This window comes from Pantherophis guttatus, chromosome 16 (assembly GCF_059756535.1).
Source record: "Pantherophis guttatus breed Tessera chromosome 16, ASM5975653v1, whole genome shotgun sequence".
NCBI lineage: Eukaryota > Metazoa > Chordata > Lepidosauria > Squamata > Colubridae > Pantherophis > Pantherophis guttatus.
In genome coordinates, this window is record NC_142078.1 from 14,009,835 (window position 1) to 14,037,440 (window position 27,606).

General features: G+C 46.5%; 1 protein-coding gene across 3 annotated transcripts in view; it reads right to left on the reverse strand.

Annotated features, from left to right (window-relative positions):
• The window catches only part of PBX3 (PBX homeobox 3), a 160,459-nt gene that overhangs the window by 23,389 nt on the left and 109,464 nt on the right, over positions 1-27,606 (reverse strand). For all 3 annotated transcript variants that reach the window (XM_087879942.1, XM_087879940.1, XM_087879941.1), the window contains exon 3: positions 773-1,014. In XM_087879942.1, coding sequence (XP_087736068.1) covers positions 773-1,014 — 242 coding nt within the window. The remainder of the gene's footprint in view (positions 1-772; positions 1,015-27,606) is intronic.

Sequence of the window (27,606 nt, forward strand, 5' to 3'; positions counted from 1 at the left end):
AGTGTGTCTTTCTTGGTTTTTGGAGGCTGACTTCAAACAAGAGAACCACCACCACCCATGTAACCAGGTGGCAAGACTTCAAGCACAGTCTCTACGCACAGTCACTCAGGCACTCGTCACAGCCTGGACTACTGCAACGCTCTCTACATGGGGCTCCCCCTGGGGTGCACCCGGAGGCTCCAGCTGGTCCAGAACGCGGCCGCGCGGGGGATTATGGGGGCGACGAGGCGCTCCCATGTGACACCTCTCCTGCGCGAGCTGCACTGGCTCCCGGTGGTCTTCCGGGTGCGCTTCAAGGTGTTGGTGACCACCTTTAAAGCGCTCCATGGCTTAGGGCCGGGGTACTTATGAGACCGCCTTCTGCCACCAATAGCCTCCCACCGGCCAGTACGCTCGCACAGAGTGGGCCTCCTCAGGGTGCCGTCCGCCAGACAATGTCGGCTGGCGACCCCCAGGGGGAGAGGCTTCTCTGTGACGGCGCCCACCCTCTGGAACAACCTTCCCCCAGAGTTACGTACAATAACAGACCTCCGGATTTTTCGTCGGGCCCTGAAAACCTATTTATTTCAACTAGCTGGGCTGGCTTGAGCTAAATTTTAAATTGATTTTAAATTGGGTTGTTTTAATTTACGGCCAAAATATTTAATTATTTTAATACTGTTTTTAAATTTTGTATGCTCTGTTTTTACTTAGGCTGTGCACCGCCCTGAGTCCTATTTGGAGAAGGGCGGTATAGAAATTTAATAAATAAATAAATAAATAAAGCGCTAACCTGCTCATATTTCTCCAGCTCGGTGTGGTAGATCTGTCTGATCTGCGTCAATTTGGCTCGGTAATCTGAGTGTTCGATAGAATTATCGGAAGTTCCGCCTGAAGCCGCGGCCGCCGCGGCCGCCGCCGCCGATCCGCCGCCTTTCTCGGGTCCTGAGACTCCTTCCGCGAGAAGCATATTGTCCAACCTCATGAGCTGCGGATCTGGGGGGTCTTCCTCTTGCGCCCCTCGGATGCTGAGACCTTGGGAGAAGGAAAGAAAAAGGAGACCTCCGTTAGCTCCGTGTGAAATGTCCAGATTTCCCGTGTTCATCCCATCAGTTCTTGAATATTCTAGAACAAAAAGTGTTGCTGTTGTTAATCAAGTTTTTTTTATTATTATTATTATTTTTAATTTGTACATATCATTGTGCGAGTGGCGCGATGCTTGAGTATCATACATTTCAATACATATAAACGTATTCCTAATCATTGCATTCCCATTTTCCTTACTTCACGTTATTTACTCCTACTTTCTACGCAAAATCTTAGCGTTCATATAAATATTAACTAGCGTGCAATGACATCTAAACCGATGTGTTTTTGCATCCGTATAGTCTTCCGTTATAGTTTCAATAGTATAACCCTCATGAAAAAAAAACCCAAAAAACGAAATCGTCCATCTGTTTTCTTTTCTCCTGTACACCGTATTTCACCCATTTTTACAACATCCCTCTCCTTTCCTCTTCTTTCTCTTCCCTCTCTTCTCTCCTTCCCTCTCCTTCCCTTTCTCCTTCTCCTGACCCCTCTCTATTTCCCCTCTCTCTTCTTCTCCGCTTTCTCTTCCCTCTCTTCTCTCCTTCCCTCTCCTTCCCTTTCTCCTTCTCCTGTCCCCTCTCTATTTCCCCTCTCTCTTCTTCTCTGCTTTCTCTTCCCTCTCTTCTCTTCTCTCCTCCCCTCTCCTTCTCCTGTCCCCTCTCTATTTCCTCTCTCTCTTCTTCTCCGCTTTCTCTTCCCTCTCTTCTCTCCTTCCCTCTCCTTCCCTTTCTCCTTCTCCTGTCCCCTCTCTATTTCCCCTCTCTCTTCTTCTCTGCTTTCTCTTCCCTCTCTTCTCTTCTCTCCTCCCCTCTCCTTCTCTTTCTCCTTCTCCTGTCCCCTCTCTATTTCCCCTCTCTCTTCTTCTCCGCTTTCTCTTCCCTCTCTTCTCTCCTTCCCTCTCCTTCCCTTTCTCCTTCTCCTGTCCCCTCTCTATTTCCCCTCTCTCTTCTTCTCCGCTTTCTCTTCCCTCTCTTCTCTCCTTCCCTCTCCTTCCCTTTCTCCTTCTCCTGTCCCCTCTCTATTTCCCCTCTCTCTTCTTCTCTGCTTTCTCTTCCCTCTCTTCTCTTCTCTCCTCCCCTCTCCTTCTCTTTCTCCTTCTCCTGTCCCCTCTCTATTTCCTCTCTCTCTTCTTCTCCGCTTTCTCTTCCCTCTCTTCTCTCCTTCCCTCTCCTTCCCTTTCTCCTTCTCCTGTCCCCTCTCTATTTCCCCTCTCTCTTCTTCTCCGCTTTCTCTTCCCTCTCTTCTCTCCTTCCCTTTCTCCTTCTCCTGTCCCCTCTCTATTTCCCCTCTCTCTTCTTCTCTGCTTCTGAACTCTCTCCTTTTTGGGGGTGGAATTGTTCCATCCCAGTTAATTCCGGACCTGTGCTCGGCGACTCCCTTGCACCTGCACAAACCCAGAATTTCAGGGCTCTAAGCATATGGTTTGGTGGCAGTAGCATCTGTTTGTTACCAGGTAACCCCCTCCCCTTCCCTGTTCCTCCCTCCCTCCCTCTCTCTCTCTCTCTCTCTCTCCCCCTCCCCAGAAGAAATGAAAAGCTTTGGCTGCCCAGGAGAAGCTCCCCGAGTTATGCCTTGTCAGCAGTCCCATCTGAACGCCGCAGATCAAGGCTGACAATTTGTACGTTTAATCGGGTTGAGGTGGGCGGGCTGCCAAGATGTTTCTCCACACACCCGCAAAACACAACGTTGAGATTATAATTACCGATGTTAAGGAGGAGAGAAAAAGGCAAGGCCTCGCTGTACGGCAACCTCATTTCCCACTCCCCACCCCCCAAAAAAGGATCCGCTGTAATTAACTTCTTTCGGTAGGCTTTCAAAAGCAAGCCGTCCTGGCTGATTCCTTGGGTGGGGAGAAGACCCCCCCCCCAACCCCCTGAGCTTGTGTGTTGATACTTTCTTTTCTGGCATCAATGGGTGTCCATATCGAACCAAATACGGGTTCCAGGCTGGGAATGGCCAACTTTTCAACATCCACAATAGCAATAGCGCGTAGCTTCGCAGTGCTTTTACAGCCCTCTCTAAGCGCTTTACAGAGTCAGCCTCTTGCTCGCCAACAATCTGGGTCAATGTTTTACCGACCTCGGAAGGATGGAACACTGAGGGAGGGAGGGAGGAAAGAAGGAATGGAGGGGAGGAAGGAAGGAAAGAAGGAAGGAAGGGAGGAAGAGCAATAGCACTTAGACTTATATACCGCTTCGCAGTGCTTTTACAGCCCTCTCTAAGCGCTTTACAGAGTCAGCCTCTTGCCCCCCCAACAATCTGGGTCATTGTTTTACCGACCTCGGAAGGATGGAAGGCTGAGGGAGGGAGGGAGGAAAGAAGGAATGGAGGGGGGGGGGAAGGAAGGAGGGAGGGAGGGAGGGAGGGAGGGAGAGAGGAAGGAAGAGCAATAGCACTTAAGACTTATATACCGCTTCGCAGTGCTTTTACAGCCCGCTCTAAGCGGTTTACAGAGTCAACCTCTTGCCCCCCCAACAATCTGGGTCCTCATTTGACCCACCTCGGAAGGATGAAAGGCTGAGGGAAGGAGGGAGGGAGAAAGGAAGGGAGGGAGGGAGGAAAGGCGGGAGGAAGGAAAGAAGGAAGGAGGGAAGGAAGGAAGCAATAGCAATAGCACTTAGATTTATATACCGCTTCGCAGTGCTTTCCAGCCCTCTGTAAGCAGTTTACAGGGTCAGCCTCATTCAAACTCATTCTAAACAGGGGCTGGAAAATCTCCTTGAGCTTTCCAAAATTCCATCTTTACCACCAAGGCAGGCATTCCGACACCTTTTCCCTGACCTGCCGTGCAGATTCTCGCTTCTTCCTTGATCCTTGCCGAGGTCAACAAAGGTTTGGTCTTAAATCCCAGATTAAAGGCGTCAGAGAAGCCGACGCCTTTCTCTCCATCGTGGCTCCACTGAGTTGAACCTAGTTTTATTATTTCTTCATGACTTCAACAACACACGCTAGAATCTTAATCTGGACGCAAATTACCGAAGACGCATCAATAGAGGCGGTGTTTTTGCACGCCAGCTTCCCTTTCGTAGGCACGACCAAAGTCCTTTGTAAATGTAAGCACCCATACTAGGCGCCTTCTCGACATATAAGCTCACCCCGCTGCTTATTGTTTGTCTGTTTTTATTCCCCAGTATATCAACCTACAGCTTTATTACTCTTTAGTTCGGTGACCTTTGAGAGCTTCCCGATATTAGAGATATAGCATGGACTTCACCGGGCGCAACCATCTATCACTTCCACCATAACGGGAGAACTACTAATAACACTGGCAATGCAAGGACTCCATCTAGATTGTTATGTGTCAGCCTAGAAGGGGGGGAATGATTCCAGGTTGGAAACAAAAGGTTGCTTAGAGACTGATGCCCCTTTTGAAGGGACTTTGGGGACGTTGCTTTTAACCCTCTTTTCCGTGAGGGTCGTCGGGGCTCTCTGAACCTGGGTGGTTTCCTTGTAGACATCTCATTACCCAAATAGGTAACGTCATCAGCGCTAGTGAGGGTGGCTTGCTCCCTGTTTATATATGGCAGTTCTGAGCCATTTGGTGGTTTTCTTGCAGGCGTTTCGTTACCCAACTAGGTCACGTCATACGTGCTAGTGTGATCTGCTCCCTGTTTATATTCAGCAGCTCACGCGGCAACCAGCACCCAGACACTAAATTCCAGATAAGCAGGGATTAATGCTAGACAAACGAGGTAGGTAACATCGTAGGTGCTGGCAGGGAGTAGGGCTTTGTTCCCTGTTTATATAAAGACGCTTGCCCTGTCACTGTTGGTGGAGGTGTGGGTAGTTCCTTGATTAGGGTATCGTTTTCTGCTTGATTGTTTGTCCGGTGTTAATCCCTGCTTATCTAAATATTGGGTGCAGGGCGTTGGGTGCAGGGTGAGCTACTGAATAATAAAACAGGGAGTAAGTCAGTGGTGGGTTTCAAAATGTTTGGCTTGGTGGGCGTGGCAGGGGAAGGATACTGTAAAATCTCCATTCCCTCCCCACTCCAGGGGAAGGATACTGCAAAATCCCCATTTCCTCCCAATCAGCTGGGACTCGGGAGACAGAGAATAGATGGGGGTGGGGCCAGTCAGAATTTTTATTACCGGTTCTCCAAACTAGTCAAAATTTCCACTACCGGTTCAGCAGAACCTGCTGAAACCCATCTGTGGAGTAAGTCCCACTGACTAACAGCAGCATCCAAGTTCAGAGAGCACCAAGGACCCAACAGTCTTCCTACCACTCCTCCTCCTCCTCCTCTTTCTCCTCCACTCCGCAAATCCCACTTCCTTCTAGCACTGATGATGTTACCTAGTTGGGTAATGAAAGGTCTGTAAGGAAATAACCATCCTCCTCCTCCTCCCTTCTAGCACAGATAGGTGTTTCCCAGTTTGGTAATGAAACATCTGCAAGAAAACCACAGGACACACACACACCCCAGCTACAAATATTATCTTCTATCCACGTTCCTTTTCCGCTGGAGAAGTGTTTTCAACAGCCCCTTTTTGGGCGCTGCCCAGCAGGTGAGGCACCTGCTCGCTGGCTCCCAATTTCTGTCTACCATTTATTTCCGTACAGGTAAGATCCCAACAAATCGCATCAAGAACAGAGCCCCCCCCCACATTTGTTTCGCCGCCTTTGTTATAAAAACCAGAGAGTTTTAGCCTATCTTTCCGTGGATCCTAATTAGCTGCCTTTCAATCCGCCGCACACCTGCCTCCGTAGATAACACGGCATTCAGAGGCCAATAAATAAATTGCAGGTCAAAATTATTACAAAGCCTCCCCTTCGGATTCAAGCCTTCCCCTTCGCCACACGAAAGCCCCCCCCACCTCTCCCCGATACCAAAAGCACCCTCAAATCCCACTCAAAAAAAAAAATCAAAAACACCGGTTTGATTACAGGGGCCGTTGGAGTTTAATAATCTGACTGTAATTCAGGCATTTTCAACAGCTCATTAAGGGTTCATTAATATATGGGCCAGCTTTTGAATTATAAATAAGCAGATTAGAAACCCGCGGTGTTGGAATTGTACGGCTAGGTATGCTGGCTAACGGAATAATGTCGCGGCAGCTACAATGAAAGGGCCTGCCCCAGAGAGCTCTCGCCACGATAAAAAGACAAAGCTTTTTTTTTTTTTCCCCAGCCTTATTTATTAATTCAGTTCCACGTTTCACCTTGAAAAGAGAGTATGCTGGGGTTTTGTTAACCGAGGCTTTAAGTCCGATGTTTTCAAAACATGCCCGTCACAAAGAAACACTGAGCCATAATAGGCAAAGGTTTAGGAGTCAGTAAAGAAAGAGTGATGGCGAGGAGGCAGCCAACATTCAACCGACCAACTTCCAAGAGAACGCTTCCACGAAAAAGAAAAATCCAAAATTTTTCATCTCATTCCTGAGAATTAAAGGTAAAGGTTCCCCTCGCACATACGTCCCAGTCGTTCCTGACTCTAGGGGGCGGTGCTCATCTCCGTTTCAAAGCCGAAGAGCCAGCGCTGTTCAAAGACGTCTCCATGGTCATGTGGCCGGCATTACTCAATGCCAAAGGTGCACGGAACGCTGTTCCCTTCCCACCAAAGGTGGTCCCTATTTTTCTACTTGCATTTTTTACCTGCTTTCGAACTGCTAGGTTGGCAGAAGCTGGGACAAGGAACGGGAGCTCACCCCGTTACGCGGCACTCAGGATTCGAACCGCTGAACTGCCGACCTTTCGATCGACGAGCTCAGTGTCTTAGCCACTAAGCCACTGTGTCCCCTGTCCTTAGGAAATTAGGAAAGGAAAAAAAAAGAAATAAGCAATTTGGACGCTTGGCAAATAACTCATATTTATGACTGCAAGGCGAGAAGGGCATGTTAAGTCGTTGGAAGCAATGTCCCATCGCCAACTGCCCAAATCTTCTACTCAGCTGGTAAGATGTCAGTTAGTATGGTACTACAGGAGAAAATATAGAAACTGAAGCACTAAGAGAAGAAAAGGAAGGATCTCCTTCTCCTCCTCTCTTTCTCCTCCTTCTCCATATTTTCCTTCTGCTCCTCCTCCTTCTCATATCTTCCTTCTTCTCATCCTTCTCCATACCTTCCTTCTCCACCTCCTTCTCTTCCTCCTTGTCCTCCTTCTCTTTCTCATTGTTTATCTTCTTCTCCTCCTCCTCCTCCTCCATATCTTCCTTCTCCTCCTCTTCCTCTTTCTCCATATCTTCCTTCTCTTCCTCCTTGTCCTCCCTCTCTTTCTCCTTCTACTCATTATCTTCTCCTTCTCCTCCTCCTCCTTCTCCATATCTTCCTTCTCTTCCTCTTCCTCCTTCCCCATATCTTCTTTCTCTTCCTCCTTGTCCTCCTTCTCTTTCTCCTTCTACTCATTGTCTATCTTCTCCTTCTCCTCCTCCTCCTTCATATCCTCCTCCTCCATATCCTCCTTTTCCTCCTTCTCCATATCTTCCTTCGCTTCCTCCTTGTCCTCTCTCTCTCCTCCATGTCTTCCTTCTCCTCTTCCTCTTCTTCTTCCTCCTCTTCTTCCTCCACCTCCACCAAACACACAGCTCAAGCATCCGCTATTCAACTTGTACAAATCATAAACTTCAGCTCTACCCCCAAGCCATCTTATCTCCTATCCTAACTGGCGAATGCCACGGGGCAGGAAAGCTGCAAAACCCAACACCCCCGTGCCAAAATCGGAAGCACCATGCCTTTCCTCGTGCGTTTCTCGCTGCGGCTTCTCTCCTTGAGTTTTAATAATTTTTTTGGGTGGGGACATGGAGGAGGAGCAGGAGGGTTACAAAACAACCATCTGCCCTGTTGCATTGCACGGCACTGAAGGCTTAGCAGCAACAACAGGGACCGAAAGCTATCTCCATGCCGTGGAAATGCGAAGGCTCCGTTGGATATCGGGCATCTCCCTTCTTGACCACATCACAAATGATACCATTCGACAACATTTTGGTGTGGCACTGATTCTAGAGACGATGAGAGAAGGCCGGCAGCAGCTGCCACTCTGGCCAAGACTATACCGTTCCGGACAAATGGCTGTCCAGTCTCTTCTGTCCTGGAGGCAAGTTATTCCACTCATTAATTGTTCTCACTGTCAGGAAATTTCTCCTTAGTTCTAGGTTGCTTCTCTCCTTGCTTAGTTTCCATCCATTGCTTCTTTTCCTGCCTTCAGGTGCTTTGGAGAATAGCTTGACTCCCTCTCTTCTTTGTGGCTGCCCCTGAGATATTGGAAGACTACTGTGTTTTCTCGAAAATATGACCTACTCCGAAAGTAAGTCTTTGCTTGGTTTTGACATGCATGCCCAATATAAACCCTACCCCCAAAATAAGCCCTATGTCAGCATTCTGATGCTGCCATAAAAAGATGAGGCTTGACTTTTCACCTACTTATTTTCTCTGTAGATAATATCCCCTAGGAGATGGGATGGGAGGGGGGAACATTCCTGTGGGGTGAGGTCAGAAGCTGGGGGAGACTGACTTGGAAGATGGCCAATGAGAAGATGAGAATTGGGGAACGGAAAGGGAAGGGTTTGGGGGTCAGAGGGTTAGTATCAGCTACGACGAAGTCGGGGACAGATCTGTCGTACTCAATAAATGGAATATTTCAGCAAAGATTAATTGTTTGGGAGTGCAATTTATTTGAGATGACATCGAAACCTTACACCCTAATTATGACCCCACCTACTCCAGGGTGCACAAGTAAAAATTAAGCTACAGTGGGGATGATGGGAGTGGAGCTGCCCTACTACTTACCTTTGGACAGTTGCAGCCAGGCCTCGCACACACCGACATCTGCCTTGCCGGCCCATTTCTTCTGCAGCCAGCAAGACTTTCCTGAAGGCCTCTGTCGCCGATAACTCCGGATTGATTCAGCTACCCTCAGGAAAGCTTTGCTGGTCTTGCTGGCTGAAGAAGTTCCTGAACACCTCTGACAGCGAAAAGGAGGCTGAGGGCGATGCGCCTAAGTGAGGTGAATCAATGGACGATATCTCCCCCCCCTGAAAATAAGACCTGGTGCCTTTTTTGGTGGCAAAAAAATATAAGACGGGGTCTGTTGTGACTCCGACCCCCGAGGCCGATTTATCGGAGGGAGAATGCTCTGACCATGAAGGAGAGGAGTTGGCCAGGCCTCCCTCTCCAGGACCCTCCTTTCTGGCAATGCCTCAGGTGTCTCCCGAAGGGGGAAAAGATTGGCCAGGAGCCAGGTATTTCCTCACAGTCGGACAGTGATGGAGATAAGTCTTGGCTGGATCCACGCCAAGTGTCGGAGAGACAAGCACACGCAGCAGAAAAGGAGGCGTGCCAGAGATTAAGCTGAGTCACTAGACCACGCCCCACAGGGGATATAAGGGGGTGAGGTGGCCATTCAGACTCTGCGACAGACAAAACTAACTACTAGCGAGTCACATTGTATCTTTGCAACAACGATATCTGCCTTGGATTTAATACGGACTGGACTTGACAATTCTTGAACTGTGTGTATCTTGTTTGGCTTTATCTGTCGGAGGAACAACCCCTCCCTTTATGGGTAAAGTTCTTGGCAAGCAACTACTGGGTTGCTGCCAATCCTCTTATCGAAAGAATTTGTTGTCTGCCAGTTTTATTTAACCCCTGGATATCTGTTTGTGTGCGTGTGTGAGACGGGGACAGAACAGGGTCTTATTTTGGGGGAAAACACGGTACTAGCATGTTACCCTTAGTCCTCCTTTTTACTAGACTAGACATACCCAATTCTTGCAACCGGTCTTCGTATGTTTACCCCCAAAACAAAAATGGCAAGACACCATCGACAAAGATACGCATGCCACGGGCCTGCGCCGTGGAGAGGCAACTGACCATGCAAAGTGGCATTCAATGATCCAAAAAGCAGACCTTTGCGCTTGCAGGAATACGCTAGGGAGGAGGAGGAAGAGGAGGAAGAGGAGGCGGAGCCGTAAAAGAAATTACTTAAAAGATAGGCTTGGGAGGCCAAACCGCTTGGCGCTCGCAGCCCTTCCTGACTCGATGTCACTTCCACGCCTGCTTAAAGGTGACGGGCTAACGTCGGGCACTTTTGTCATGTCAGGTATATTAAATATAACGCGGCGAAGCTCTGCACATTTCCCCCCACCAAGCCGGTTGTCACTTTCGCTTCACTCATTCTCTATTGAGGAAAAATGCAGCACTGGGAATTTACAAGGCTTTTCAGTTAAATGGACATAAATCACAGGTTTCATTCAAAGCGAATAATCACTGCCCATAAAGACCTACTTGTCTGTTACCATATATTACAGCAGAGTTCCTGTGAGCAATAATGCAGCCATTCACGGCAAAAGGAAAACAGAGCGAGACATTAAGAGATGACATGTAATCCTGTTAGGCGCCTGACGTGGGAAGGGAGCCTGACATTTTTATCATATATGTCCATTTCCATTTGGACAATCAGCAGAATAAAAATGATTACTTCGCCTGGCGGAATCTACCTTCCCCTTCCTTAAAACAGGCCGGGCGAGATTTGTTTACATGCTGGGAAAGTGGCTGGGCGAAAAATTCATCAATCTCCAGGTTGGAAGGGTTTCACTTTCTGATGCTCCAACGAGAAGATTTCAAAGGTTCCCATTCATATTTCTTAGATATTGTTCTCTGCTCATCCACAACAGAGGGAATCATGGCCAACTTTGAGGCCAGATGAATCAAATACACGAATAAAGTTTATTCCGCGCTAAATGTTTACGGAGAGTCTCGGTCCATCCAAGTGATGGTTGTTCCAAAGATGCTTTTTCAAAATTATCGGGCTTTGTTTTTCCCCTGAAGACGTTTCCCTTCTCATCCAGGAAGCTTCTTCCGTTCTGAACAGAGGAACGGAAGAAGCTTCCTGAATGAGAAGCGAAACGTCTTCAGGGAAATTTGAAAAAGCACTTTTGGGTTTATTCCATGCTGAAGCTCACTTCTGCAATTCAAGGCCGGCTAGCCCTGTATTCCATTAATAGATGACCATTTCTGATTGATGAAGAATGAATTTTTGACCCAGCCTTTACACCAGGGATCTGACTTTCTGGCTACATCCCAAAAGCAGAACTGATGATGTAATTTAGTTGGGTAATGAAACGTCTGCAAAAAAAAAAAAACCACCAAAGCTCAGAAAGCACCAAGGACCCCGCAGTATAATTCAGACAACCCGCAATACGTATCACGGCTTTGCTTCTAGAGAAACACACCTCACCACACTATTTTTCTGGCACGTCTAAGAAAGTTTCTAGTCCACAAGGATATTGATGTCGCCAATTCAACCACCCACGCCAACACCTACTAAGTTCTAAATAGTTGCAATCGACTAGAAAAATCCTTTAGGGGCTAAAAGATAGCTGAGATATAGATATAGATATAGATATAGATATAGATATAGATATAGATATAGATATAGATAGATGATAGATAGATAGATAGATAGATAGATAGATAGATAGATAAGATAGATAGATAGATAGATAGATAGATAGATAGATGATAGATAGATAGATAGATAGATAGATAGATAGATAGATAGATAGATAGATAGATAGATACTTAAGTACCCAATCAAATTTTTAGAACATCCTCCAACTTCTAACCCAGGGGAACCAATCCAGCCTCTAATCCAATAACCTAGGGAAATATACAACATTTATTAACTCCGAACTCTAATCAAAAACAAAGAGACAAAATCTTGCCAAATTCTAGCAACAGAAGGAAAGCCACAGAGGTTTCCTTTGAGATTGGAGAGTCCTGGCTAAATATTCTTAGTCTGAAAGTTTACCACCTCCAAATATAAAAAATAAAATGTTTGCCACACACACGCGCACGCACCCCCCAAAAAATTATTTCCTATGATTACCGGTTTTAACCAGATTTATAGCTCTGGCATTCTTCTTTTCACGGGAACATGAAGTAACTTTTTATATAGATACTGAGAAAATATACACTAACTGGCAGCTCTTTTTATATATATATATATATATAAATAAATTGAGTTCTTTCCTCGGGTTTTTATGTTGGTTACACATTTATGACCGGCGATAAATTGCTGGCAGGTTTGTCTGGGTTTTTATGGCTTCGTTCCCCTTTCACTTTCTCCCAACCGATCTCTTGAGTTCTGGCAGCTTTCACACTTCTCTTTTTTTTTTTCTTGCTCGGAGTTCCCACTTAGCACTAAAATGCTGCCTTCGGTCAGCCCAGGTTGCAATGAATAAGAAGAGAGAGAGGGGGCCGTACTTTCTGATCAGTTTTTTTTTTTTTGTTTGTTTGTTTGTTTTGTTTTCGGTTTCTCCGCACGGAGAATTCTTGGAGCAGTGGGCTCGATAAAACTTAAAAAGGGTTATTAAATAGCCTGCTTTCTTTCCTGTTATGTTCTGAAAGCAAGAAAGAAAAACGAGAGAAGAACCCACGAAGTGGTGCCCATGCCATCAAAAAGCAAACACAGAACGTAGAATAAACAAAAGTTGGAAGGGACCTTGGAGGTCTTCTAGTCCAACCCCCTGCTTAGGCAGGAAACCCTACACCACTTCAGACAAATGGTTATCCAACCTCTTCTTAAAAACTTCCAGTGTTGGAGCATTTACAACTTCTGGTGGCAAGTTGTTCCACTGATGAATTGTTCTCACTGTCAGGAAATTTCTCCTTAGTTCTAGGTTGCTTCTCTCCTTGGTTAGTTTCCACCCGTTGCTTCTTGTCCTGCCTTCAGGTGCTTTGGAGAATAGCTTGACTCCCTCTTCTTTGTGGCTGCCCCTTAGATATTAGGAAGACTACCGTGTTTCCCCGAAAAGGGGAAGGAGCCGAGGTGGCGCAGTGGTTAGAGCGCAGTACTGCAGCTACTTCAGCTGACTGCTAGTTCAGCATCAGCGGATCAAATCTCACCGGCTCAAGGTTGACTCAGCCTTCCATCCTTCCGAGGTGGGTAAAATGAGGACCCAGATTGTTGGGGGCAATATGCTATTTAGTATACTGTCTTTGGTGTAAGCCGCCCAGAGTCCCCGGAGAGTGGGCGGCATAGAAATATGACTAATAAAATAAATAAATAAATAAAATAAAATACGACTTACTCCGAAAGTAAGTCTTAGCTTGGTTTTGACATGCACGCCCAATATAAACCCTACCCCCAAAATAAGCCCTAATTAAGACCCCACCCACTCCAGGGTGCACGAGTAAAAATTAAGCTACGGTAGGGATGATGGGAGTGGAGCTGCCCTACTACTTACCTTCGGACAGTTGTAGCCAGGCCTCGCACATACCAACATCTGCCTTGTTGGCCCATTTCTTCTGCAGCCAGCAAGACTCTGTCGCCGATAACTCTGGATCGATCCAAAGCTCTGTTATCAGCTGCAGAGGCCTTCAGGAAAACTTTGCTGGTCTTGCTGGCTGAAGAAGTTCCTGAACGCCTCTGACAGCGAAAAGGAGTCGTACAAGTGAGGTGAGTCAGTGGACGACATCTCCCTCTCCCGAAAATAAGACCTGGTGCCTTTTTTCGGTGGCAAAAAATATAAGACAGGGTCTTATTTTGGGGGGAAAATGGTACTAGCATGTTGCCCTGAGTCCTCCTTTTTACTAGACTAGACATACCCAATTCTTGCAACCGGTCTTCGTATGTTTACCCCCAACAATTCAATTCAAATCTTTATTGTCCGTGCACAACATATGTACAATGAGATCGGTTGAGCTCCCTCAGTGCACACGCACCCCAATCAGGGGTGAAATCCAAAATTTTTCCCTACCGGTTCTGTGGTGGGAGTGTTGGGCGTGGCAGGGGAAGGATATTGCAAAATCTCCATTCCCACCCCACTTCAGGGAAAAATACTGCAAAATCTCCATTCCGTCCCCTCCTGGGGTAGGGATATTGCAAAATCTCCATTCCCACCCCACTCCAGGGGAAGAATACTGCAAAATCTCCATTCTCTCCCCTCCTGGGGTAAGGATATTGCAAAATCTCCATTCCCACCCCACTCCAGGGGAAGGATGCTGCAAAATCCCTATTCCCTCCCCACTCCTGAAGGAAAGATATTGCAAAATCCTCATTCCCTCCCCACTCCTGGGGGAAGGATACTGCAAAATCCCCATTCCCTCCCCACTCCTGGGGGAAGGATACTGCAAAATCCCCATTCCCTCCCCACTCCTGGGGGAAGGATATTGCAAAATCCCCATTCCCCCCCCACTCCTGAGGGAAAGATATTGCAAAATCCCCATTCCCTCCCCACTCTGGGGCCAGCCAGAGGTGGTATTTGCCGGTTCTCCGAACTACTCCAAATTTCCGCTACCGGTTCTCCGGAACCTGTTAGAACCTGCTGGATTTCACCCCTGCCCGCAACACAACACCACTCAAAGTGAAGACCGAAAACCCCTAACCCAATAAATCGTATTAACAAAACACCCAGTCCTACTGCACCAATGTGAACATGTTACACATTGCGCCGGCCCTGCAGTCCATCATACTACGTAGTTATGATGTTCGTTCTCATTCAGGAATCTGACAGCCCACGGATAAAAACTGTTCTTCAGCCTGTTTGTGCAGCTGCCTATACTTCTATATCTCCTTCCAGATGGTAAAGAACCCCTTAATCCCTTAATCATCTCTGACAGTCCCCCTGAAAAGTCAAAATAAGCAAGGGTCTTTTCTGACTCACAGGTTGTGGTTACCGTAACCTTACAATAAAAGTAGTGTTAATATCCATAATTTGCGCCTCTTGTCTACGCTATCTGGAAGGGCTGATGACAGAAGCGAGGGAGGAAGGAAAGTCAACATTTCCCATTTTCCCTACCCTGGCTGCTACGAAGTGGATTGTGACTTTCGACCTACCTGAAGCAGACGGATGAATGAGGTTTCCAAAAATTCAAATTCAAACAGATTAAAAGTATTTGCCTCCCAACTCATCGTCTCCTTCCCCGTTGTGAACATCAATTCATTTCCCACGCTCTATAAAATGCGAAGACGTGCGTGTCCCGTGGATTAAAATTCTCCTCCCAGGATAACGGATGCCTGGCCTCTTCCAAGGAGTTGCCACCGTTCTCCGTTTTTCAGATCCCAAGAGGAACATTTGCGCTTCCCTATTTGAAGGCCGCTGAGCAGCTCTATAAAAGGAGGGCCCTTCCCAATTCATCTACATTCTACAGCATTGCACAAAGTTTTATGAGCGTGATTATAAAAGGATACAATCTCCCTTTGTCATTTAAACTATTCTGTGACACACAATTTTAATGCCAAAGCTCTTGTAAATTTCACGTTCGTGTAAACAAGCCAGTAATTTTCAAAAGCTAGACTCCCCTAATAAAACAAGATGATTTGGGAGGCCCAGCAGAATCAAGAATCTAAAAATTATGGACATACTCACCAATCTAAATCTGATCCGTGTCAAGCTTTATAATTTCCTCGCCTTTCTTTTTGGCAGTTAAATAAATAAATAAATAAATAAAAATCCAAGGTGCGTAATCTATTTCCCGAGCTTCTTATAATCTCTTTCATCATTTTTGTTGTTTTATTTATTGTTTTGAAGCTTCTGGCTTCGTAACCCTCTTGAACAATCTGGGCTATTAGATTTTGTAGAACAGCAGACAAAATTGGGTGGTGGAGTTAAGCACGTCATCAGCTTAGAATCGTTATGCTACCACAAGAGATCCAAGACCTTGAATGCCACTTGAATGGCACTTGAATGGCATTTGAATGCCATTAATTCTGGTGCCAATTTAATATTGAACTTGAGTTGACTAGATTCTTGTGTATAGGCTTGGCCAATAAATCCCGAATTATGACTTAACATATGGTCCTGATCCTTTGCGCCTGACATTAATCTGGTCTACTCAAGTTCAATGCTAAATTGGCAGAACACAGAAAAGGATCGACGGAATTCAAGAAAGCTTCAAGACCATTTGTGGCGATGTAATGACTCTAAGCTGATGACGTGCTTAACGCCGCCCTCCAAGCATCTGCCTGTTCTTCTCTTACGGTTTCAAGACATTGTCTTTATCCAAAAAGTTGAAAATCGGCATTTCGTATCATCTTCAGTTTTTCTTAAGCTTGTCCAGGGCACGAAACAAAGCAAGGTTGGGTTGATTTACAGTTAGGTAGGAGAAACCAAGGAAGCAGATTAAGCTGAACCAATATCTCAAAATCAAGCAGTGGTAAACTGCTTGTATGTCCTGGCCAAATAAACTACATAGATATCTCCATTTAATCTCCTAGAAACAAAGTGATTTTCTCTCCTCTATAAGATCTCTCTCCCTCTCTCTCTCCCTCTCTCTCTCTCTCTCTCATTCTCTCTCTCTCTCCCTCCTTTCCTCCTTCCCTCTCTCTATGCGTGCACACTTGGAGTTATCTTTCCAAAAGATAACCCTTCTTGGATGAGATCTCATGACAAGGTAGGATCATGAAATAATTACTTAATAAATTGTACTACCAGGCTAACTCTATTAAATGTTTGGTTGAAGCGAACCAGAGTACCTATAAGTAGACAGATAATTTTATTTTAGGATCACTTATTGACTACAAGTGTCCTTTGATGAACTGGGCTAGTTAAAGCCAGTCTTTTAAAATATGTGGAGGCCTAAAACCAGGAGTTCACAATCTGTTCAGACGCAAAAATGCAAGTCCAAGAAACTCTGAATTTGAGTTCCGTCTCGGAAGAAGCATTCCCACAAAAGAACACTCAGAAGGCCTCTTCCAAAGCTCTAAGAGGGAGCGTTCGTTGCCAAAAAAATAAAGGGAAATGTACCTTTCCTTTTTCCTGAATTTGAGTTCTATCTCAAAAGAAACATTCTCTCTCTCCCCGTCTCTGTCTCTTTTTCTTTCTCTCTCTCCTCTCTCTCTCTCCTCTTTCTTTGTCTCTCCTCTCTCCCTATCTCTGTCTCTCTCCTATCTCTCTGTCTCTCTCCCTCCTCTCTTTCTGTCTATCTCTCTCTTTCTCTCTCCCTCTCGCCTCTATCTATCTCTCTCTCCTCTCTCTGTCTCTGTCTCTCTCCCTCTGTCTCTCTCTCCTCTCTGTCTCTCTCTCTTTCTCCTCTCTCTCTCCTTGCTCTCTCTCCTTTCTTTGTCTCTCCTCTCTCCCTCTCTGTCTCTCTCCCTCTGTCTCTCTCTCCTCTCTCTCTCTCTCTCTTTCTCCTCTCTCTCTCCTTGCTCTCTCTCTTCTTTCTTTGTCTCTTTCTCTCTTCTCTCTCTCTTTCTGTGTCTGTCTCTCTCCTCGCTCTCTCTCCCTCCCTCCCTCCCTCCCTCCCTCCCTCTTTCTTTCTTTCATTTCATTTAGGTAGACTTCACTTGACTTTAACTCGTGATATATCACCGTAAGATTTCTTGAATTGTACAAGAATATTAGAAGAGCCGATTGTCAGAAGGAAGCCCTCGTGTAATATCATACCACTTTCTTTTTTCCACTTTGTCTGCAGATATTGTACATTTCCAAAAAGATAACATCCATCTTCAGCAGACAGGAAAAGCAAGAGGGAGTAAGAGATGAATGAAGCCGAATTCTCACACCCTCCAGAATTCAACTCCTGGCCAACGGGTTCATCGTCCCAGGGAATTGTGAGAACTGCCATCTCAGCACATCTGGAGGTCACCAGATGGTGGAAGCTTACTTGAACACTAATCAAACAGCCATCAAAAGGTGAGGAGAGTTGAAGATGTGTGGAAAAGAGCTGCCCTCTTCCCTTTAGACGCAGGACATAAAGTTAAGCCTTCCAATATTCAAAATCTCATACCGAGAGTCTGAGCATCGCAGGTTGACGTCCCTTGGCCAAAGGAAAGCAGTTTGGTGGGAGCCAAGAGTTTTGTTTTGTTTTTTTAAGGAAGGTAGATGTGGTGGAATCTGACCTTGAGTTATGGGAGAGCGGAGTAAAGAGAAACATCAGTCTTGAATCGTTGCTATACAGGAAGCACAGAAAGGTTCCTTCCTAATTTTTCACAGCTTTTAACCAATAAGTTATACAGAGCGTGCTTTATCCTGGCAAGATTCTGTCTATTAGGTGATCAGCAATAAAGAAACTACTCTGGATATTAACATGTGTGGTTCTTGGTTTCCCACGCCCAACAGCAGATGATTCCACACAAGACCATAAGCATGTAGGGAAAAAAGGAGGACATGCTGGAAGGTATCTCTATAGTGGTACAAAAGGTGCTGGATGTAGAATATAATAATAATAGGAAGGAAAACCAGATGTATTCCAGATGTTACACTATATGTTGCTGGAGAAGACATCACCCAATAAAAGTGGAGATGAGTGGAACCCACAAGTCCAGAGATTCCAACTCTGAGAGGAGGAGGAGAAAGACTGGGAAGGAAGGAAGGAAGGAAGGAAGGAAGGAAGGAAGGAAGGAAGGAAGGAAGGAAGGAAGGATATGGAAAATATCCAGGGAGGGAGGGAGGGAGGGAGGGGAGGCAAGCAGGGAGGGTGGAAGGATGGAAGGAAGGAAGGAAGGAAGGAAGAAAGGAAGGAAGGAAGGAAGGAAGGATATGGAAAATATCCAGGGAGGGAGGGAGGGGAGACAAGCAGGGAGGGTGGAAGGAAGGAAGGGAGGAAGGAAGGAAGGGAGGGAGGAAGGAAGGAAGGATATAGAAAATATCCAGGGAGGGAGGGAGGGGAGACAAGCAGGGAGGGTGGAAGGAAGGAAGGGAGGAAGGAAGGAAGGAAGGAAGGAAGGAAGGAAGGAAGGAAGGAAGGATGGATATAGAAAATATCCAGGGAGGGAGGGAGGGGAGACAAGCAGGGAGGGTGGAAGGAAGGAAGGGAGGAAGGAAGGAAGGAAGGAAGGGAGGAAGGAAGGAAGGAAGGAAGGAAGGAAGGAAGGAAGGAAGGAAGGAAAAAATATGGAAAATATCCAGGGAGGGAAGAAGGGAGGGAGGGAGGGAGGAAGAAAGGAAGGAAGGAAAGAAGGAAGGAAGGAAAATATTCAGGCAGGTAAGAAGGGAGGGAGGAAGGGACCAGGGAAAGGAAGGGAGCAAGGGATGGAGCAAGCTTCAGGGAAATAAAAGTCCAGTTTGGAATTCTTCCTCCCCCCTTATCCAAAAAGCCTAAAGAACCCCATTTTCATGGAACGGGTGAGAGAGGGCAATAACGAGGAGTTTTTCTAACCTGTCAGTAAAAAAAAAAATAAATAAAAACAACCTCCCTCCACCCCCCCTCACTCCCCCCCAGCCCCCCTCTTCTCTCAATCCCCTTCTCTTTTCCCCCTTTGCTTTCCCCCAAGTGGCTACTTCAGGTGAAATAGCGAGAAATGTCAGCTTTGATCTGGCTGGCCCCCGAGGAAGCAAAAAGGCAAAAATAAAAAATAAAATCTCGTGGATGGTTAAGCTCCAAGGCCTGAAGGAGAGGCCAGACCCACTGCAGCCAAGCCAACCTTGGCAATAACCGTCTCCGGCAGAAAATTACGAGCAGGCTCCATAAATCCAGCCTCTTCCTCTTCACCCGGGCTCATTACAGCTCTCCGGATTCTCTAGGCAGCCGTAATTCTGCCAGCAGATATCCCGGAATCACCTTGTCAATACCCCGTGGTGCCCACCTCTTCAACGACCGCTGCCCCTTCTAAGGATGCTCTCGGATGCCATTTTTGGCTGACCTTTAATCTGAGGCAACTTTACTCTCATCACCAAAGTGTAAGTCGGAGAGCCATAAAACGGCAACCTCTCGGAGGCAAGAGGGAACGCTAAAGCTCTCCTAACTGGGAAGCTAACCTTTGGTAATGGCTTTACGCATCGATGGGAGGAAGAGAGGGGAGAGAGAGAGAGAGAGAGAGAGATAGAAGGAGGGAGGGAGAGAGGGAGGGAAGGAAGGAGGGAGGGGGAAGAGGGGGGAAAGAGAAAAAGAGGCTCAGGCAGGAAACAGACACCAGTGTCTGCAAGCAAAGCGTAGGGCAGGCCTTGTGTTAAAAGATTTTGGGGAGGGGGGGCGTGCAGAGGGTGGGAAAAAAGAACCCAGAGAGGAAGCAAATAGCAAGGGTTATCTATCTATCCATTCAATTTCAGCTCTCCTTCGGGTTTTGCATTTTGGTAGCCGGTGGAAGAGGATATTTTTGTAGGTCTGGGTTGACTTATGGGATCCTTGGTGCTTTCTGAGCTGGGTGGTTTAACATTATTAGTGGCAGGAGGAGGAGGAGGAGGAGGAGGAGGAGGAGGAGGGGGAGGGGGAGGAGGAGGAGGAGGAAGAGGAGGAGGAGGAGGAGGAGGAGGGGGGGGAGGGAGGAGAGGAATCATGGGGTCCTTGGTTGGTCTCTGAGCTGGGTGGTTTAACATTATCAGTGGCAGAAGGGGTTTGTGGAGGAGGAGGAGGAGGAGGAGGAGGAGGAGGAGGAGGAGGAGGAGGAGGAGGGGAATCATGGGGTCCTTGGTGCTCTCTGAGCTGGGTGGTTTAACATTATTAGTGGCAGAAGGGGTTTGTGGAGGAGGAGGAGGAGGAGGAGGAGGAGGAGGAGGAGGAGGAGAATCATGGGGTCCTTGGTTGGTCTCTGAGCTGGGTGGTTTAACATCAGGTCGTTTTTCTTGCAGACCTTTCATTACCCAATTAGGTAACGTTATCAGTGTTAGAAGGGAGTGGTCGTGTTGGCATTTTCCCAGATGTTACAGTGCAGTTCTTGGCTCATGACAGCTGCCACAGAACTACTAAACAATATAAGAAAAGCTACTGGCGAGTGTAGTTAAGATATTGTGGGTTTCGGGGAGGGAGGGAGGGAAGGAAGGAGGGAAGGAAGGAAAAATAAGGGAGGGAGGGAGGGAGGGAAGGAAGGGAGGGAAGGAAGGAAGGAAGGAAGGAAGGAAGGAAGGAAGGAAGGAAGGAAGGAAAATTTGGGAGGGAGGATGGGAGGAAAGAAGGAAGGAGGGAAGACGGGAAGGAAGGGAGGGAGGGAGGCAGGCAGGGAGGGAGGGAGGAAGGAAAAATATCAGAGGGAGGGAGGCAGAGAGGGAAGGAAGGAAGGAAGGAAGGAAGGAAGGAAGGAAGGAAGGAGGGAAAATATGGGAGGGAGGATGGGAGGAAAGAAGGAAGGAGGGAAGACGGGAAGGAAGGGAGGGAGGAAGGAAGGAAGGAAAAATATGGGAGGGGGAGGGAAGGAAGGAAGGAAGGAGTGAGGGAGGGAGGGAAGGAAGGAAGGAAGGAAGGAAGGAAGGAAGGAAGGAAGGAGAAGCAGCAGTGTGAAAGAGAAAAATCTCAAGGCTGCTGTGCAACCAGCGAAGCTGCTAAAACATTAAACATTTAAAAACCTGGCGCAACAAGAATGCTGCAAACTCCCTGAAGGAGGAAATAGATATTAATGAACATGTCCTGGAATTAAGTCGCCTGGGATCTCAAAGAAAGCAACTTGTCTAGGTACCAGGGTTATATTTATCATACGGGCAAAACTTCTGTTTTTTTTTTTTCTTTTTCTTCTGACTTTTTCTTCGGACGGCGGCTAACTTTCTAGATACACCCACGTGGGCCCACTCCTATGCCTTCCTCTGGTAAGGATGCTGGGCTTTTGGGATGGAAACCCAGGCCAAAGTGAAAATCAGGTGGTCCTTGGCTTACAAGAGTTCGTTTAGCGACCATTCAAAGTCACAATGGGACTGAAAAAAAACGACTGATGGCCGTTTTCCACACTTACGACCATTGCAAAGTCCTGTGATCAAAATCCAGACGGCTTGGCAACTGACTCATACTTATGACAGTCGCATGTCCCGGGATCCTGCCATCCTTTTTTTGCGACTTTCTAACCAGCAAAGTCAATGAAGGGGAGCCAGATTCATTTAATGACTTAACAACGGCGGCAAGAAAATGAATACAAATCCACTTGGCCAATGTCTCACTTAGCAACGGAAACCTTGGGCTCAACTGTGGTTCGTAAGTCGAGGACCGCCTGTAGAAGCTTAACCATCTTGCCCGAGAGCCTTTCCGGAGACGGTTGTCTTCTTTAAGGCGCCGAGCAAAAGAGAGGCGAGAAGGGGAAGGGCGTTTGGGTTCCCCCGCTTCGGTTTCCGTAACATTTAACCTGACAGCGCGAGATGAAGGGCGAAGAAGAGACAACAACAGAAGGGCTTTTACTGTTGACACCGGAGCCTTGTCAAATCAGGTATCTGCTCCGCAGCTTTGATGAACCAAGAGTGCTGGGTCAAAAGAAGCTGAGGGGGGTTGGGAGGGGGCGAGAAGCACAGGAGAGAGTGGGGGGAGAGGAAGAGGAAGAGAGAGAGAGAAACAGAGAGAAAGAAACAGAGAGATCAGAGACACAGAGAGAAATAGAAAGAAAGAGAGAGATAGAGAGACAGAAACAGAGACACAGAGAGAAATAGAAAGGAAGAGAGAGATAGAGAGACAGAAACAGAGACACAGAGAGAAATAGAAAGAGAGAAATAGAGAGACAGAAACAGAAACACAGAGAGAAATAGAGAGAAACAAAGAGACAGAAATAGAGACACAAATAGAAAGAAACAGAGACAGAAACAGAAACACAAAGAGAAATAGAAAGAGAGAGATAGAGAGACAGAAACAGAGACACAGAGAGAAATATAAAGAAAGAGAGAAACAGAGAGACAGAAACAGAGACACAAATAGAAAGAAACAGAGAGACAGAAACAGAGACATAGAGAGAAATAGAAAGAGAGAGATAGAGAGACAGAAACAGAGACACAGAGAAAGAAACAGAGGGAAAGAAACAGACACAGAGAGAAAAAAACAGAGAGACAGAGAGAAAGAAACAGAGACAGAAACAGAGACACAGAGAGAGAAATAGAAAGAAATAGTGACACAGAGAGACAGAGAGAAAGAAACAGAGACACACAGAGAGAAATAAAGAGAAAGAAACAGAGACACACAGAGAAAGAAACAGAAGGAAAGAAACAGAGACACGGAGAGAGAGAGAAAAAAACAGACACAGAGAGAAAGAAACAGAGACAGAAACAGGGACATAGAGAGTGAAATAGAAAGAAAGAAACAGAGACACACAGAGAGAAATAAAGAGAAAGAAACAGAGAGACAGAGAGAAAGAAACAGACACAGAGAGAAAGAAACAGAGGGAAAGTAACAGAGACACAGAGAGAGAAAAGAGAAAGAAACAGAGAGTGTGAAAGAGAGAGAGAGCAAGACATGAAGAGAGAGAGGGAAGGAAGGAAGGAAGGAAGGAAGGAAGGAAGGAAGGGAGGAAGGAAGGAAGGAAGGAAAACTAAAACAACCCTGGAACTTCCCTCTACCACGAGATGCATCCAAACTCAACCTGCTCTTCCAGAAAGTTTGGGGCTACCGAACAGCATTCTCCCCACGGAGGTGGGGAGAAGGAGAGGCCGGTTGGAAATAATATAGGAGCAGACCTCATCCGATGCTCAGGACCCCTGAAGATAACCAGAACAGTCAAAGGCTAATCATAAGAAGAAATTAGTTCAATTGACAAAGTGTTTCAAATCTGGCATTTTTGCTTTTTCTTTTGTGGGGTCTCTGAGCTCGGTTCTTTCCTTGCAGACGTTTCGTTACCCAGCTAGGTAGCCTCATCAGGAGCATCGTGCAGCTACTACAGGAGCGCCACACTCTCTCACCCTGGTGAGGTTCCAATAGAAGACAAATATCTGGAGTTCAGGATTGGAATGAGGGGTTCCTTGGTGCTCTCTGAGCTTGGTGATTTTCTTGCAGACGTTTCATTACCGATTGGGTAGCATCAGTGCAAACCCCACTCGCTTCTAGCACTGATGATGTTACCTAGTTGGGTCATGAAAGGTCTGCAAGAAAATAACCAAACTCAGAAAATAACAAGGACCCACAGTTTAACCTTGAGCTATAAATATTCTTTTCTATGGCTTTCTTTCTTTCTTTCTTTCTTTCTTTCTTTCTTTCTTTCTTTCTTTCTTTCTTTCTCTCTCTCTCTCTCTCTCTCTTTCTTTTTCTTCCTTCCTTCCTTCCTTCCTTCCTTAATTCTTTCCTCCCTCCCTCCCTTCTTTTTCCTTCCTTCCATTCCTCCCTCCCTCCGCCCTCCCAATTCTTTCTTCCTTCCTCCCTCCCTTCCTTTCCTCCCTTCCATTCCTTCCTTCCTTCCTTAATTCCTCCCTCCCTTCTTTTTCCTTCCATTCCTTCCTTCCTTCCTCCCTCCTTTTTCCTTCCTTCCATTCCTTCCTTAATTCCTTCCTTCCTTCCTTCCTTAATTCCTTCCTTCCTTCCTTAATTCCTTCCTTCCTTCCTTCCATTCCTTCCTTAATTCCTCCCTCCTTTCTTTTTCCTTCCATTCCTTCCTTCCTCCCTTCCTCCTTTTTCCTTCCTTCCATTCCTTCCTTAATTCCTTCCTTCCATTCCTTCCTTAATTCCTTCCTCCCTTCCTTAATTCCTCCGTTCCTTCCATTCCTTCCTTCCTTCCCCTCCTCCTCCTCTTCCTCCTTTCCTAAACCATGATTAGGGAATGGTGACTATGAGATCGAGAAAGTAACGTTAAAAGTTCATATGGGAAAGCCTGGGTTATCACTCTATCCACCTCAGAAGCAACTCTGTCCTGAATATTTCTAGTCTGGAGACCTCCTGTGAGTAAATGGTCCTCAGACGTTACCAAAATAGACCAGGGTTATGCTTTATAGGTCCTTGCCCAAGGCGAACACACCAATGCCCGCTTCCTATTAATAACAGAGACTGCATATTTAAGTGGACTCCGGATCATTAGAGGACTGAGAAAGAGGCACAAAAGAACAGCCCAACGTTTGAATGCCAGAAGCCAGCTGATGGCAGAAGGTGCATGAGACAATTTAATGCTAAGCATTTGGCATTACATTCAAACAGGCTTGGATACTTCCCCCCACCTGTCCTGCAACTGATAATGTTATCTAGCACGGCCATGAAACATTTGCAACCTCAAAAACCCGGCTGGGAGAATTCCACAATACAGGAAAAATGTTTGAAGCCGCCTCTAATGCCGAGAAGGGCATTGCATTTCAATAGTCACCCTTTCCTCTATCTTAGTTAACCCAAAGAAAGAAGGGAAGGGAGGGAGGGAGGGAGGGAGGGAGGAATTAAGGAAGGAAGTGAAGGAAGGAAGGAATTAAGGAAGGAATGGAAGGAAGGAAAAAGAAAGGAGGGAGGGAGGAGTTAAGGAAGGAAAAAGAAGGGAGGGAGGGAGGAATTAAGGAAGGAATGGAAGGAAGGAAAAAAGGGAGGGAGGGTGGAAGGAAGGAATTAAGGAAGGAAGGAAAAAGAAGAGAGGGAGGGAGAAAGGAAGGAAGGAATTAAGGAAGGAAGGAATTAAAGAAGGAATGGAAGGAAGGAAAAAGAAGGGAGGGAGGGAGGAAGGAAGGAAGAAAGAATTGGGAGGGGGAGGGAGGGAGGAAGGAAGGAAGGAAGGAAGGAAGGAAGGAAGGAAGGAAGGAAGGAAGGAAGGAAGGAAAAGAAAACTAGGAATCTCAGACACACACCCCCCAAATTTGCAATGCTGCGCTATTTTACGAAATAGAACCAGGAAATAAAATGAAATATTTTAAAAGCTGAGATCTACATAGGGAATTTGCTCAGAGTTCCAGGTTCGAACTAGAGGGGATGTGCGGAGGTTGGATCACTTCTGTCCTTTCAAAGCCATCCGATCTCATAACAGGTTCCTTTTTTTAAAAACACACACACACACACACACACACAAAAACAGGACGCAAGCTTCCTTCAAAAGGTGCCAGCAAACCCATCAGTGAAGGAAAGTGGAAGGCAGGAGAGAGGAGGGGAAAAAAGAAAGAAAGAAAGAAAGAAAGAAAGAAAGAAAGAAAGAAAGAAAGAAAGAAAGAAGCATCGGGAATCACAAGGCCTTAAAATCCCTCGGGGTGGGGGTGGGGGGGTGGAGAGACCCCTTGAAATAACCAGGGGTCAGTTGGACGATGCTCGTTGCTAGGCGACAGGAGCCACCAAACATCTTCGTAACATTTAAGACCGAAGAATAGATGGGGTGGGGGTTGCGCTGATGAATGGAGACGCTCCGGCGGTAATGAGAGCAAGTATCCAAATCTATCTGTATTTTTAAAGGCCAAGAGAGACATTAGGCTCGCCCGGGAGCTTCCCAAAGCAAAAAAAACCAACAACAGAATAATAATAAAAGAAAAGAAAGACAGAGAAAATACCGGCTCTCCTTTGTGAGAGGGAAGAAGCAAAAAAGGGCATTTCCAAGGCATCACCTCTTCGGCAAAGGTGCACGTACAGGAAGTCCTCGTCTTATGACCGCCATTAAGCCCAACGTTTCTGTTGCCAGGTTGCCAGGCAGTTGTTAAGTGAGGTTTGTCCCGTTTTTAACGACCTTTCTTGCCCCAGCTGAGAGGATGAGAGAGAGAGAGTGGGACTGGTCCAAAGTCACCCAGCTGGCTTTCACGCCTAAGGCAGGAAACTAGAACTCACTGTCTCCTGGTGATTGGCCCAAAGTCACCCAGCTGACTTTCATGCTTAAAGCCGAACTAGAACTCACAACCTTCTAGTGATTGGCCCAAAGTCACCTAGCTGGATTTCATGGCTAAGATGGGACTAGAACTCACAATCTCCTAGTGATTCGCCAAAGTCACCCAGCTGGCTTTCATGCTTAAAGCCGAACTAGAACTCACAACCTTCTAGTGACTGGCCAAAGTCACCTAGCTGGATTTCATAGCTAAAGTGGGACTAGAACTCACAATCTCCTAATGATTCGCCCAAAGTCACCCAGCTGACTTTCATGCTTAAAGCCAAACTAGAACTCACAACCTTCTAGTGACAGGCCCGAAGTCACCTAGCTGGCTTTCATGGCTAAGGTGGGACTAGAACTCACAATCTCCTAGTGATTCGCCCAAAGTCACCCAGCTGACTTTCATGCTTAAAGCCAAACTAGAACTCACAATCTCCTAGTGATTCGCCCAAAGTCACCCAGCTGGCTTTCATGCTTAAAGCCAAACTAGAACTCACAACCTTCTAGTGATTGGCCCGAAATCACCTAGCTGGCTTTCATGGCTAAGGTGGGACTAGAACTCACAATCTCCTAATGATTCGCCCAAAGTCACCCAGCTGGCTTTCATGCTTAAGGCGGAACTAGAACTCACAATCTCCTACTGATTAGATCAAAGTCACCTAGCTGGCTTTCATGCCTAGGGCAGGACTAGAACTCACCATCTCCTGGTGTCTGGTCCAAAGTCACCTAGATGTCTTTCAAGCCTAATGCAGGACTAGAACTCACCATCTCCTGGTGTTTGGGGTCCAAAGTCACCCAGCTGGCTTTCATGCTTAAGGCAGGACTAGAACTCACCGTCTCCTGATTTCGAGCCTGGCGGCTTAACCGCTAACCTTAACCCCATCGTCTTTCATAGTAACCCAATCACTCCAGACAGTGTACAAGGGAGAGAAATCACCATCTGTGGGTCTATAAATAATCTTTTTTTTTTCTTTTTGCGAAAGTAAAATAGATTGGCGTTTCGCCACTTTTCATCCGGAGATTTCCTCGCCTCCTGATGTTCCCCAGCAAGCCAACAACAGTTTAGACACAAATCTATACTCAGAGGGATGAAAACACCCCAAAGAATCAGAAATTACCACCTAAATTAGTATCACAGCTTGTATGTGTTTGGAGGTCTCCGTGGTGCTGAAATCCATTGCTTTTGTGTGTGTGTGTGGGTGATTTCCAACGATTTCCAGATGGATTCCACTGATT